General features: G+C 43.7%; 1 protein-coding gene across 1 annotated transcript in view; it reads left to right on the forward strand.

Annotated features, from left to right (window-relative positions):
* Window positions 1–15,246, forward strand: part of LOC145266641 (uncharacterized) — a 347,925-nt gene that overhangs the window by 149,527 nt on the left and 183,152 nt on the right. Inside the window, exon 12 of the mRNA XM_080122566.1 lies at window positions 10,780–10,941. Coding sequence (XP_079978692.1) covers window positions 10,780–10,941 — 162 coding nt within the window. The remainder of the gene's footprint in view (window positions 1–10,779; window positions 10,942–15,246) is intronic.

A 15,246-nucleotide genomic window follows, 5' to 3' on the forward strand; every position in this document is an offset into this window, starting at 1 on the left:
ATAAAATGGTAGCAATAATTCATTTGTGTCGAGGGAGGGGGAAGAAAAAAACAAAAGGTGATTAGTAGGACCCTCCCAACCCTGTCTAGTTGATAGACTGCCCGTTCCACTAGGTTTGTAAAAGGAACCTCGCTTCTGCGGGTCAGTCTCTAGGTGGGGATGCCCTCTAGATGGGGGTGAATGGAGAAAAGAAAATTTTGTGGGTAAGGGATGGAGGTTAGTTTGTATTTCTTTTTCTCCAAGATGGGTAAAATTTAGAGGAAGGGGTGAAAACAAAAATTGCAGGTAAGAGGGGATGGGGATCTTGGAGGCTTCCTAATCGGGGAGGGATGGAACACACACTCAGCTAGCTGAGAGACTACTTGTTTAATTTAACTTTACAGAACTGCGCGTTCCACACCTAGGCGGGGAACACGTATTCAAATTTGGCTCCTCTTCGTACACACAGACTTGCCACATGTATCCATCTTCTGTCAAGTGCCGCGCGATGCAGCCTTCTTCTATCACATCTGATCTTCACCCGTAGTTGGTGTTTAAAGAACGCGATCAGATCTTGATCAGAAAAAGACAACACCCCCCGGCAACCTTGCAGACGCGACGTCCAAATCACCATTCTCGCCACGGCCAGAATCGTAACGTAGACCATTTGTCTTTCCCGGTCCCACGGCGGCCTCACGTTGTCCACAACATTGGATACAGTAATTGGGCGAGGATGCTCAGGATCGATGCGAGCCGTCACCCCACTGACATACGACCAGTACTGGCGGAGTTCGCGGCAATCGAAGAAAGCGTGATCCGTAGTTTCCACAGCCGTTGTCCCACAACGGGGACAATCAGGCGACTCCAGAAACCCAGAACTGCATTGTATGTTGTTGAGTGGAAGTGCATTTCGGGCCAATCGCCAGGTCAGAGAGAACTCCGAATTGTTCAGATGACTCGAACCTGGCGCCCAGCTCCACGCGGAGCGGATCTCACTCTGCTGCCACCCCAAACGCGCGCATAGCGGGTCGTCAGCGGCCTCCTTCACTAGATCCCTGTGGAGTTCCCTACGGGTAGCAGTCACAAGGTCACTGGACCTTGGTAGTCGTTTTAGCGCGGCTCGGCACTCTTTCATGTAGGCAGATTCTCCCCGCGGCCTGCGACGGCTCTCGATGGAAGGGTCGAGAACGAGGTCGGGGAAGGCGGCAGTAACCACGGGGTGCCACGGTTGGTCCTCCTGCATATAGTGGCTCAGGAAGGCCAGCCTCTCAGCATCTCGATGACACTTCAAGTCCGGCATTCCCAAGCCTCCCTCACACGGACGTTGAATACAGACCTGTCTGCTCACCCAGTGTCTTCCTCTGTCCCAAAGGAGCGAGGACAAGAGTTCGACAAGAGCTTTTAGGTGTTGTGCAGGCAGGGGAAGTACGGCCAGTCGGTAAAGGATGAGAGGAAAGACGTAAGTGGCGCACGCCTCAGCTCTACCCTTTAAGGAAAGTTTCCTAGGAAGCCACGAATTGACTGCAGCCTCCACCTTTGACCGTACCTCCAACCAATTCTTGTCAAGCTGGAGACCCGGTCCGAACCACACGCCGAGGATCCGGACCGGGCCATCTGTCCAGCTGAAGGGCGCAGGGAGGTTTGCGTTGCCACTCCATGCGCCCAACCGCAGTCCTACCGACTTGTTGCGGTTTATCTTGGCCCCTGTAATTCTTTCGTACTGTGTGAGTGCCTCCGACACGACCTCAATGTCTCTGAAGCCCGACACGAAGATCGTGACATCATCGGCGAACGCGGATACCTTAGCAGCTGAGCCGCCAGGCAGAGCCATTCCGCGCAGGGCCGAATTTGCCTCCCCATGTCTCAGCTTGCGGAGAAGAGGCTCCAAAGCCAGGACATAAAGCAGGGGCGACAGCGGACAACCCTGACGAACCGACCGAGAGATAACAAAGGGTTTCGAGCGCTTTCCGTTCACTTGCACGACAGCCATGGGCTGTCGATACATTATGGAGATCCACTTGCAAAAGTCCGGTTTAAAACCGGCGGCCTCTAAGACAGATGCCAGGAAACGATGGTCGACCCTATCGAAAGCTTTGGACTGATCTAAGTTTATCAGCGCGGCTTCCGTGTCGTCATCTATTCCCCCCTCTAGGATCATGCGGATCAGGTGCAAGTTGTTCTGAATCGATCTCCCCTTCACAGCATAGTTCTGTTCCGGTTCAACCAACTCGTCGATAACAACCTGCAGCCGATTCGACAGGACCTTGGCCAAAATCTTCAACTCTGTGTTTAGCAGAGTTATGGGCCTGTTGTCGTCTAACTCTTCCCCTCCATGCCCGTCACCTTTCTTCAGCAATGTGATCACTCCCTTGGTCACCTGCCCTGGGATGGATCCCTGAGCAAACCAATGGTTGAACATATCCGTCAGAAGAGGCAGAAACATGGGCGACAGCCTCAAGTACAGTTCGTATGGCAGACCATCAAGTCCTGGCGATCTGTCACAGCTGACCTGCTTCAGCGCAGTAAAGACCTCCCGCTCCGTCACCCGGCCCTCGCAACTAGCCGCTCTAGCCGCCTCGAGGCGGGGAGAGTCGGCCAAATAGTCGCTAAACTCAAGGACCGGAAGATCGGGCTGCTGCGTAAAACGCTCCTCGAAATGTTCTCGAAACCCCTCGCAGATCTCCCGAGTCGATTCCAGGGTGCGTCCATTCGGATGTTTGATTTTTGCAATGTATTTGTCCGAGCCACGCCTAGAAACCTCACGGCGCACGTCTGCATCAGAATTGACTGCTTCGTTGCCTATCTTTCTAAGCCTAGCTCTAACTACTTGGCCTTCGTAACGCTCGCTAGTCTCGCGTAGAAGGTCCTGCTTAGCTAGTTCCTGACTAACCCTATCACCCTCCCCCGTAGCCTGGGCTAGTTTCTGCTCTAGCTTCTTCTTCGTCTTGGCCTTATCTAGTGCGAGGCGCTGGGCATACTTGACGGAGAAGCTTCTGATCTTGGCTTTGAGACCTAACCACCACTTACTCCCGGTAACCGCCCCCACTAGTGCCTTTTTAATCAATTCTCTTAACTGATCTTGGAAGTCTTGTATCTCCAGAAGGGAGGTGTTTAACTTCCAGTACCCCGCTAACTTAGGCCTATTTCCTAGCTTCAGCCGGGCCATAACTAATTTATGGTCCGTCTGGCCTAGCCAAGTGAATGTGGGACAAGATAAGAAGTCTACTTCGCCTCTCCTAACTAACATCCTGTCCAAATAAGTATTTGGATAGGAGGAAACACTATTGGTCCACGTCCACATCTCCCGCCCTGGATGCTCGACCCGAAACCTGTCGACCAGACCGCATCTAGCCATCAGATCAGCCAGGCTGGACTCGCACCTCTCCGATCCTCTAGCTCCGCCTCCTACCTTATCTATGTCGGGGTCTAAGATGGAATTCCAATCCCCCATTAGCACTACCCGCTTCCGACAATCTACAAACGCGTCAAGCTGACTGAAGAATGAGACCCTCTCACGAGCGGTGCTGGGCGCATGAACCGCAATCACCCGAAACACAGAATCTTTTACGGCAACATCGGCCACAACCAGCCTACCCACTGCATCTCTATGGACAACGTCGACCGTCGCCGACAGGGTACGTTTAACCAGCACGGAAACTCCCTTCCCCCGCGGGCTGCCATATGCTGAGAAAACCTCAAAATCTCGGGCCAGCACCTGACAGTCCACAGAGGAAACGAAATGCGTCTCCTGAATCGCAGCGACATCCACTCCCAGGGACAAGAGGTCGTGCCGGAGGCGAGCCGCCCGGCCCGATGATCTCAAGCCCCTCGCATTCAGACTAGCCAAATTCAAAGCCATGGTACCTACCTTAAGGTGTGTTACACTCAGCTCCGAAGTCAGCCGGGGAAACGACACCGACGTTGTGTGCAATGCTCAAGGTGGTCAGGTTTTTCATGTCCTGACCTTCTCTCACAATGCCGCCGACATCCAAAGGGTAAGTCAATTTAAGGGCCCTATAGAGTGACGGATGGACCAACACTGGGACCCTTCCCTTGCATTGTTTTGCGAGTTCCTCAAGGGAAGGGTCATTTTTCCTAATCAGTTCAATTCCCGGACCAGCCCCTTCAGCGGCTTCCAGCATTGTCCACACGTTGGTTTTGCAGGCCTCAGGAAGCCTGACGAAAGTTGTTAGCCGTGGGGCGTCCGGGAAATTAGAGGGGACATTAACGTCTTTTCCCCCTATCTGTTGGCAGTCCAGCAGAGGTTTTAAATTTTTTCTCTGCCGGTGTGGTACGCCCATTGCCACAGACAGGGGGTCTACAGAACAAAGTTCCTCTCTCGTTTCGAGGGCGAGAGTCCCTGTTGGAGTGAGTCCGTAAGTGGGAGAATCTGAAGGGTCTCTCCCCCTCCCGGGTTCATTCTTTTCTTTCTGGGATGGCGGCTCAATTTGCATTGGTGTGGGGACGAGTGTCTGTGTGGTGTCTGGTGTTGGTGTTGGTGCGGTGTCTGGTGTTGGTGTGATGTCTGGTGTTGGTGTTGGTGCGGTGTCTGGTGTTGGTGTTGGTGCAGTGTCTGGTGTTGGTGCAGTGTCTGGTGTTGGTGCGGTGTCTGATGTTGGTGTTGGTGCGGTGTCTGATGTTGGTGTTGGTGTTAGTGCGGTGTCTAGTGTTGGTGCAGTATGTGGTATGGGGGTGGAAGTGGGTTGTGTTGTTGTTAGAGGTGGTGTATGCTCACAGGGAGTGGGGGCTGCCTTTTCTTCCCCTTTCCTTTTCTTTTTTATTCTTTTGAATGAACCGGGGAGTGGTGAGGTTGAGTTCCTCTCCCTCTCACTAGCAGATTCATCCTCAGAGGAGCAGTGTTTTCTTCGCTTGATCCCCGTCTCAATTGGTGTGGGGACCGTTGGTTGTTGCTGCTCCTCTAATTGTTGTTTCTCCGGTTGATGCTGTTGCTTTTCTGGTTGCTGCAGCCGTTTTTGTTGCTGCTGTTCTGGCTGTTGCTGCTGCTGCTGTTTTTGTTGTTGCTGCTGTTTTCGTGGCATTGGTTGTGGAATTGGCCGCGGCAGCTGATGCTGTTGCTGCGGCTGGTTCAACGGCTGGTTTGGCTGCTGCTGCTGTGTCTGCTGCCATGGCTGTTGCTGCGGCTGTTGTGGAGGCTGCTGTTGTTGTTGCTGCCTCGGTTGTTGGGTTGGTTGTGGGACGGTGGCAGATGGGATTGTGGGCTTCCGTTTCCGCCTCATTACCGTGATCCATTCCTCCCCTTTGGGCTCCTGCACAGTTTTGGGTTTCCTCGGTGCTGGGGTTGGTGCTCTGGTTGCAGGAGTTGTGACAGCCTGTTTGGACACTGGTGCTGTCTCAGAGGTTGGGACCGCCTTTAGTGTCACTTGAGTAGGATTTGACCTTTGAGGGCAGCTCTTGGCCATGTGACCCTGTTTTTGGCAAAACCAGCAGTGCGGACGACGCCCCTCCACTACTACTGTCATAGTTGCCTCCTTAAATGTCAGCTGTGCTGGTATCGCCTGGAAGCCTTCTTTCTTTAGCCTCATGGCCACAGTGTAGCTGCCCAAGTGCATGCCGGTTTTCGACCGCACTGGGGTTATTTTTTCCACCTCGCCGAACTGTGTGAAGAAGGATCCCAGGATTTCTGCTGATATTTGCATAGGTACATTGAATACCTGCACCCGGGTCCTTGTCCTGCCCTGGTATTCGGGCTTTAGTTTTGTTCTCCCATACTTAATTTCCTGTAGGGAGAGTCTCTCCGCATCTTCCTTGGTGGGTAGGAGGATGTCCCACATGGCGTAGCTCCTCTGGTACAGGTATAATACCGGGATGTTTAGCTTGTGTAGGAGCCCTGCCATGTCTTCCTTTTTCATCCCTAGGAGGCGGTTTTCCGGCATATCCGAGATGATGAGGGAGAGCACTCTGTCTTCGATTGCCTCCCAAGCGCCTGGCACTGGTTTAATTTCTGCCCCCTCTATGTATTGTCTGTACTTGGTCAAGTACAAGTCTCTATACTCTTGAGGGGACAGTTGCTTCTCTACAGTCTTCCCCCATGCCGACCCTCTTGTTGGTGTTGGATCTTTGGTGAGGTTGGACTGTTTTTGCTGTTCCTTGGCGGAAGGGTTGCTATTTTGAGGGGCATTTTCCTTTCCGCTTTCCTTTGGGACCGACTCTCCCTGCTCTATACTTCTTCCAGGAAATACTTCCCTTTTTGGGGAGTCGGCCTCCTGGGGAGCATTGTCCTCTTTATTGTCTTTGGGAGCTTTTGCCCCTTTTGTTTTGGGGAGGTTTAGGCTGTATGCCCCCTCGTTTTCTTGATTTGCTCCCCTTTTGGGGCAGTAGCCCTCCTGGGGAGCACTGTCTCTCTTATCGTTCTTTGGGGCTACTGCCTCTTGATTTTTGTTGTCAGAGCGGGATGCCCTGTCCAACATTGTTTTTTCTCCCCTTTGTGGGGAGTCGCCCTCTTGGGGAGCACTGTCTCCCTTATCGTCCTTTGGGGCTACTGCCTCTTGATTTTTGTTGTCGGAACGGGATGCCCCGTCCAACATTGTTTTTCCTCCCCTTTGTGGGGAGTCGCCCTCTTGGGGAGCTGCTGGTGAGTTTTCTCCTTTCTGAGGGGCGTCCTTTGGTTTAGTGTCCGGGCGGTATGCCCCGTTGCTTTTTGCTTCCCCTGTTGGGGAGTCGTCCTCTTGGGGAGCAGTTTTTCTTGTGGTAGCCCCCTGGCTGGGGGTATCGGTATTGGTGGTCCCCGGGCTGGGGGTGTCCATTTTTGAAAGAAGCTCTCTCTTCCCTGTATAATTCACCAAAATGAGTGACGTGGAGTCGACGTCCAAATTGGGAGCCGACTTTGGCGCCAAAAAGAAGTGGCGCCAAAGGCGGCAAGAGGGGAGATAGAACTGAGAGAGGGAGTGGGAAGTTAGTGGAGGGAAGAGAGAAAGTGTTTCCGACCCTCCCTCGCGGGAAGGTCGTAAATTATCAGCTCGGATCCCCCCCCGTGGGGGAGGGGGGAGAGCAGAGAAAGACAGACAAAGTGGGGGTGCGGACAGAACGCTACCCAACAAGCTCGCCGGCCACGAGAATGTGTCGCCAGAACAACACTGACTATCGCTGTGTATGTATCAGAGAACAGATACTACACTTTGATCTTGTCGCCCGGACCCCCGAGGGGGTTGTTGGGCTGTCCGCTACTGGAAGGCTGTTTATTTATTTGCTTCCCCACTGAGCAAATTAGGCACAAGGCCGTTTTTTAATGTGGAGATAGGGGGAGGGAAGTGGGGATCCTGCTCCCGAGAGGAGGGAAGTGGGAGCTGGATTAGAAACTGTTGGTATGAAGGGTTGCCCCTTCAGTGACCAAGGTCAGATATGTGGGGTTACCCCCATATATGGTTTTTGCTAGTCATAGCTGGTCTTTGCTAGTCATAGCTTTGCAACAGATACTACACTTTGATCTTGTCGCCCGGACCCCCGAAGGGGTTGTTGGGCTGTCCGCTACTGGAAGGCTGGATAACTCCAGTATTTAATAACTTTTTAAATCCCGCCTGCGCTGCGTCTAATTTAGGGCCGGAAAGTTGTCTGGCTTTAGCAAAGACTGGTACCCGGCTGCCTGTATCAATCCTGTGATACACTCCACCATAGTCTTTGTTTGTGCCGCTATGTGGTGAAAGTACATTATCATATTTACTTATTACTTCGGTAATATAATCCGCTAGGTCGATTTTATTAATTATTACCGCATCGGTTCCTGTTACTGCATTCACTGTAATCTCAAGCTCCGCTACATTATCACGGATGGATCGATTTTTGCAATCCACTATGATGTGAAATTTGTTCAAGAAATCGAATCCTAGCAAAGGGTTAGTGACATCTGCGATCACAAAACTCCATTGGAAAGATCTTCTCAAACATGTAATTTTTATTTCTAAGTTCGTTTGACCATAGCATTTTATACTCTCCCTGTTAGCAGTTGAGATATGCACAGGGGTTGGCTCCAAGGTAACTCCATTTACTACGGAACGTGGCAAAATGGAAACACTGGCCCCTGTATCTATAATGAAATTAACTTTAGCTGCTCCTATCTTGGCAGAGACTTGTAATAACAGCGGGACCACTGTAGCAAACGCAGTCCGCCTGTCTAGTTTTCCGAGTCACTTGGGGCGGGGAGGAGGGGCGCGAATTAGGTAGCATTTGTATACTGCTTTTCTTCTTTGGCCACTTACACCAGGGCTTACATGTGCGAGCCTCTTCTGCAAAATAAATATGTGCTCTACACATCTTCGGTCGCTGTTTCCGTCAATATGGACGTAAACCAGCCGGGATGTTTTCAAAAGCGTGTCTGGTGGTACTATAATCGTTTGCCTTAGTATGACTTCTAACCGCCTGGAATACTGATTTATTCTCTATCAACGGCATCAAATTGTCGGACAGTCGACCCAATTCCCTTAACGGCATCTCGGTGTGGGCTGCAACTACTGGTGCTATTTGCTTCGGAAGCGCACGTATAAACTTGTGGCGCACTATCTCTTCGCTCGCTCCTATCCTATTCGCGACCGTCCCCATCTCCAGGAGGTATAACGATGGACGACTAGATAATGTAGTGGTCCTCATCAACTTCTCCAGGAGTTCGGGTCTGGTCTTTTCATAGGCAGATAACACCGACTCCTTTAATTTAGCGTAATCAGGTGACTGTAAGATTGCTGGTGGAATATTTGTCGCTAAGTCCGGTGGCAACGCGCTAATGACTGTGTAAAACTTTGTATCGTCGGTCGTCACGTGTCGGAGATGGAACTGCGCTTCTAATATAGAAAACCAACCGTTTACACTAGTCTCCATGAATTGTGGAGGTTTAATACTAACGTGTTGTGCGTCCATTATTATTATTATTATTATTATTATTATTATTATTATTATTATTATTATTATTATTATTATTATTATTATTAATATTATTACTGCTACTATGGTTATTAGCTACTATCAGTTAATATTATTTCTTCTTTTTTATTTACTTGTAATGGCGACTAAAGGAAATTGCTGGGGAAAAGTGTGATAGAAAGAAGAGAGAGAGAGAAACACGTACTCACCAGAGGTTAAATTCAGCCGTTACTGGGATTGATTATTAGTTTGAAATTTACCACGTGCGTTTCAAAGAAAGTTTTTGTATGTGTGTGTGTGTGTGTGTGTGTGTGTGTGTGTGTGTGTGTGTGTGTGTGTCAGTGTCAGCACGCCGTTTGTGAATCTGTTTTAACTGCTCGGACCGTTTTCGTCGGAGAATAGTTTTTAGACCTGGTTCTAATTTATCTGATGAAAATCACGTAAAATGACTTTTTTTTTCTTTAGTGTAAAACTGTTTCACAAAAATAGCAATACATATATATACATATATATGACTGGCATTTCTTAGAAAGCGGATTCATATATACCTTATTTTTGTATGGTTTTACTGTTGTCCTCGAAAGTTCGGTTTTTTTTTTTTAATTTCCTTTTTTTACTCCGTCCCGTTCTCCTGGGTTTTTCTTGGGGATTGCGTGTATATACGGGCACGGGGTTCACCATATTATGGTATTATTACCATACATTAGCATGGGTATTAATTAGAGGTCACAATTTCGGTAGGCTCCCCACTTCGGGGCGCCTCCGATTACAGGGAGAACTGGAGCGCTGAAATAGAAAGAAATACTGGTAAAAGAAGACATTGTCTTCTTATAAAAATGAGGACGTGTAACGCGACATTTTTATGAATTCATGAGGTTTTATATATCCAATATATATGTGCGTTTTCCCGAAACCCGGGTTACAAAGAAAGACAGTGCATTTTGTAAAGTCTGTATTAATGTTCAATGCTCCTCTTGGCTACATAACGGGAGCTGAGGAGTGAGGCGTGTGCTCTGTCTGTAGTCGCCGTAGAAGTAAGGACGTTTCCTTCACTCGAATGTCTCATGTCAACCGTTCTCGCTTTTCATTGGCTGGAACCTCTGATGAAGTATAAGAAGAAAGGAAGGAAAAGAGAAAAGAGTAGGGAGAAAGAGAGAACTAAGGTGAGAATACAGCCTAGTCTCGTAGTAGTAGCAGCTCGCTAAAAACGTATTGGTCTATTAAAAATTAATACAATTTACTTGTGTCACTATTTAAAAAAAATAGATTGGTTGGTTGGTTGGTTGGTTGTTTTTGTTTTACAGCATATCAACTCTTTTCAGATTATTTAATGCCGAATCCAGTTATTTTGAAAAAAAAATTTTTAATAGAATATATTTGTTTTTTTTTTCAAGCTGATTTCTATTCAACACATAGTTTGGCCCCTAACAGGTACTATCACTCTGCGTCAGAGTTGACCTGGGAGCAATGGCAATTAAAGGGTGGCTGAACACTCCGCAAAGCCAGCAAGCTGGAGCCTCACCATCGGATATGGTTTAAGGTCATATCCACGACAAAAAAAGTAGATAAAAATCTGTTAAAACTACTTATAAACAATTAAAAAAAACATGACTTGCTAGCGAAAGCACGGAGAATGCATTGTTCTGTACAAAATGAATAGAACGTACTTTTTATTATCTGGAGACTAAGCTTCGAATTCGAGTGTAGCGTCATTCTCATTCATTGCCAGTATAATTCAGGTAAGATAACTTGAAAATAGTTCAACAGGTATGACTTTGCATATACTGCGGTAACAGAGACATATAGTCACAGAAAGAAAAAAAAAGATAAATTCAACAGAATCCTATAGCTACAAGTGGGTCATTACTTTCCTACAGCAGTGTGTATTATTATTTTTAATGTTCTTATAATGTAATTTTGATTTTTTTGTAGGGATTTGTAAACCTGGCTTCCAGCTTATGGAAAACGGAGCATGCGAAGAATGTCCTCGTGGATATTATCGTCAATTTTATAATCAACCTTCTTGTATTTCCTGTGAAATAAGCAAAACGACCGAGACTGTTGGATCCAACTCACCTGAAAACTGCTCTATCCGTAAGTCATATCATTTTAATTTCAAAATATGGTGTCATGTAAAGGTACGTATATGATGATTGCGTCCTCTTGAAAAAGATTTGCTATATTTTCAGTTGATTGCTTTGTGGCTGTGTGCATGTAGGTGGCTTTTAACCCAGCTTCAATCCTACATGAACGTTCACATATGTGACACAGAACCATTTTTTGTAAGGTACTCGCATGTGAATACTGTGAATCCTCGAATGTCATGTAAGGCCATTTTTTTATTTGCTGATTGTAATAGAAATCATCACTCTCGAAAACGACCTCATGTTTGCTTAAGCTGTAAAATACCAGCAGCAAATGTAGAAAAGAAAAGATAAACATACATTTTTAGGTCGCTAATTGGTGAACGTATGTCATCAATTTGCATATGTACACAATTGGTAACTATTAAATAGGACGAATTTTAAAGCATGGTAGTTGAGTGGAGTTTTTTGTTGAACAGCTTAGAACAAATGGTGAGAGACAATATCGAATACATGAGGATTTATTGCAAGTTGATTTCAAGTTGAGGAAAGAAAGGAAAAAAAGACTTTCGTATGTTGCATCGACAAGAGGACGGTTTGACACTGCCGGTCTTTTTTGTTGTTGTTCCTTTTTCATTTTATATTGATTAGACCACAAATATGATAACTTAGTGTGAATTGAGACGATTTAGAAATCCAGTTTTAACAAAAGGAACCTATCACATACAATGCATTTCTGTTCCTCTTGCATATTCTCTAACATTATATTTTTATTCTGCGTTCTTAAACATGTTTTAAGACAAGATGTACACTCCATTGTTTTTCAGAAAATCCTTAAACATCTTTCTTGATTTATGTTGTTGTCTTTTACCTTTACTTTACCATAGAACAGTTGTTTAGTTAGTCTTTCGTCCTCCATCCTAATCGGATGTTTAATCTCAATCTGATTTTGAATGATTTTCATTTCTATACTGGTGCTATTTGACAGTTCAAGAACTATGGTGTCAGGCATACTACATAAATACTAAGCTTTGTTTTTTATGTGGTTTCCCAATCTTACCTTACACGTTTCTCCAATTTGCCAAAAGCAGAACTGGCTTTGGCTATTCTGTGATTCATATCGAGAATACAGTACCTACTCTGCATACTATCAAGATACACAAAGCTGTCCGTAACCTTTAACTTTTTCCATCAACCAAGATGTTTGGTTTAACATATGACATTCCAAAAAGTAGAAATATATTTTCTTGATGCTGATGGTAAGCCGAAAAGCTATGCATGCATAACTAGTTCAAAATCAATTGCATGCTGTCTTCTGAATGTGAAACAAGGTCTGCATCATCTGCATGTAAAAATTCAAGACCACACCCTAATATCGCAATTGCTAAAAGCATGCCCCAGCATCACAGCAAAATAAATAGAGAATAATATGGGAGCAAGGATATTACTTTGTTTCACACAATATTATCAATTGATATTGCATCAGACAGAGACCCATTAAAGTTCACTCAGACATTGATGTTATAGTATAACTGCTGAAGTATCTCCACAAAACTTGTAGGATGGCCTAGTTTCCCAAGAATCTTCCCAAGTGTACTGTGATTGATGATATCAAACGTTTTGCTAGATCCATAAAAACTTGGTACAATGACACAATCAGTTTCATACAGTTTTTATTAACAGAGAATATCATGTCCATTGTGCCAAAACCAGGTCTAAAACCACATTGATTACCTGAGATGATAAACTCATGATATATACATATACGTATATATATATATATATATATATATATATATATATATATATATATATATATGTGTGTACATATATATATATATATGTGCATATATATACATATATATGTGTATATATATACATATGTGTGTGTGTATATATATATATATACATATATATGTGCATATATATACATACTAGCTGTACCCTGCCACGCGTTGCTGTGGCTCAGTTTGTTAAAATGGAACACATGTGAAAGTAGAGAAAAGTTTGATTCTTTTTTTCAAGAGAATGTACAAATTATTTATTTTTTTTAACATATGTTAAGAAAATAAACAGAAAAATACTTCCATCATTAATTATGCAAAAAAATAAATAAAATTTTGATTTAGTGTTTCAATATGCTTATAAATTACGATAAAACTTGCTGAGTATGCACTGTTTTACGGTTGTTGTAAAAATGGAACGGAAACTTAAATTTCGCTTCGTTTTCATCTTTCTTAATTTTTTAATTGTGCCCCCCTCAAACGAATATAATCAAAACAGTAACATTCAACAATTGTACTTTATGTATATAAAACATAAAATATTTATTAAAAAAAAAAAATTAAAAAAAAAAAGTTAATAACGAAAGGGAAATAATTCCATTTTTAAACGAAAAAGTCAGTTTAGTATATCTTTTTGTTATTTTTTACATAAGTCCAGCTTACCATTCACATTGGAAATGTCGCCATTTATAGGTTGTCGGGTACGTTTACAATGAATAAGCACTCCAATCTAGTAGATGTATCAGAATTTTTGTAGGAATTTTTTACACCCCTACCACGAAACTGCGAATAAAATATAAAAATCTCGTAATTTCTCTTTTAAAAGTGGGTTGTTTATTTTCTTTATGGATTATACTTCCAAAATAAACTATTAAAGTTGTTTTAAAAGTAATAGAAATATTTTTTTTATTTTTTAAAAAGCAGTAATGAATTTTACGAACTCAATATTTTTCAATCTTTAAACTTTAAAAATCTATCAAAATTTTTCTATTGATTCTATTGTTACGATATTTTCAGGGTCAATATGAAATTTTATGCTCTTTCCAATAAACCGAATATAATATTTTAGACAAACGTTTTTTTTAATTCACGCCCCCCCCATTTTCAAGTGTTTGGTAAAAAGTAAATAATTAATTTACACACCAAAGTTTTATATATCAAAAATTGAACAGAAAAGGTCAATAAGTAATATATTCAAATTTAAAACAAAAAAGTAGTGTTTTTTAGAAATTTACCTGTAAAGTTAGAAGTTTAAAACCTTTTTTTTTTAAACCACGTTGTTTGTTTTTTCTTTTGTTTTTTTCTTGCTCCTTAAATTGAAAAAAAAATTAGGGCTTGAATTGCATTTTTCGAGTAGTTATAAGCTTGGAAAGACAGGGGGTAGAATAATTCACGCCTCCCATATTGAAATGTCTATTAAAAAGTAAATAATTTATTCACCAAAGTGTTATATATCACACATTGAAGAGAAAAGGTCAATAAATAATATATTCAAATTTAAAACAAAAAGTAGTATTTTTTTTAGAAATTTACCTGTAAAGTCCGAAGTTAAAACCTTTTTTTTTAAACATTTTTTTTTTGTTTTGTTTTTTAATGAAACCTTGGTCCTTGCTCCTTTAATTGGAAAAAAATTAGGGCTTGAGTTACATTTTTCGAGGAGCTATAAGCTTGGAAAGACGGGGTGGAAGTATTCACTATTTTTCACGAAATTTCTTACACATCTACCAATCTACCCATGTTAAGAACGGCTTTCGGAATAGACACCCCTAACCTTGCCAGAATACCCGAAAAGCTATAAAGTTGACGTGTCGAATGTGAACGATGAGTTGGACATAATGTAAAAATGTACCGAATTTAAAAGGGAACGAAATTCAAATTTCCGTTCCATTTTTACAACCGTAAAGCAGAGCATTCTATGCAAATTTTACCTAACTTACTGTATTAATGCTATTTTTTAAGCAAGAAAAAAAAGGTAAATATCCAGATACGCTACTACAGAACACCGACCACTCTAATTTGTTTTTTTATAGGTAAGTGAGGTCGCTGACAACGAATCTGATAGTCAAACTTGGGGCAAATTTACCGTTTGCATGGTATTTACCCCTGAACCCACGAACTTCTTTCCACCATTTTGCAGCTTCCGTTTATGCTACGCGCATGCACACTGTAGCATAAACGACGGCTTCACCAAGCAAACTACGTTGGGGGGGAGAGGATTTTTTTTTCCAGGACATAGAATTTTCTAATTTTCAAAAATACATTATAGCACTTTTTAGGTGGAAAATTTAAAATTAGCTGAAAAAGAAATAAAATAAGAAAAGGAAAGCACACCAAGTTGGAGTAGGGGGGGGGTAATTTATCTGTTTTTTTTTTTACCTGGAACATAGAATTTTCAAATTTTCCGTAAGTAACGCACCGACATTTACCAATTAGAACACCATTTAACATTTTCCGAAGATTTTACTTTGTACATTGGGGGCGCGAGCGGGGGAGGGCGGATGTCATGTTTGGGCACGCGCGCCCCCAACATC

Source organism: Euprymna scolopes, chromosome 41 (assembly GCF_053919585.1).
Source record: "Euprymna scolopes isolate OS-2025 chromosome 41, ASM5391958v1, whole genome shotgun sequence".
NCBI classification, from domain to species: domain Eukaryota; kingdom Metazoa; phylum Mollusca; class Cephalopoda; order Sepiida; family Sepiolidae; genus Euprymna; species Euprymna scolopes.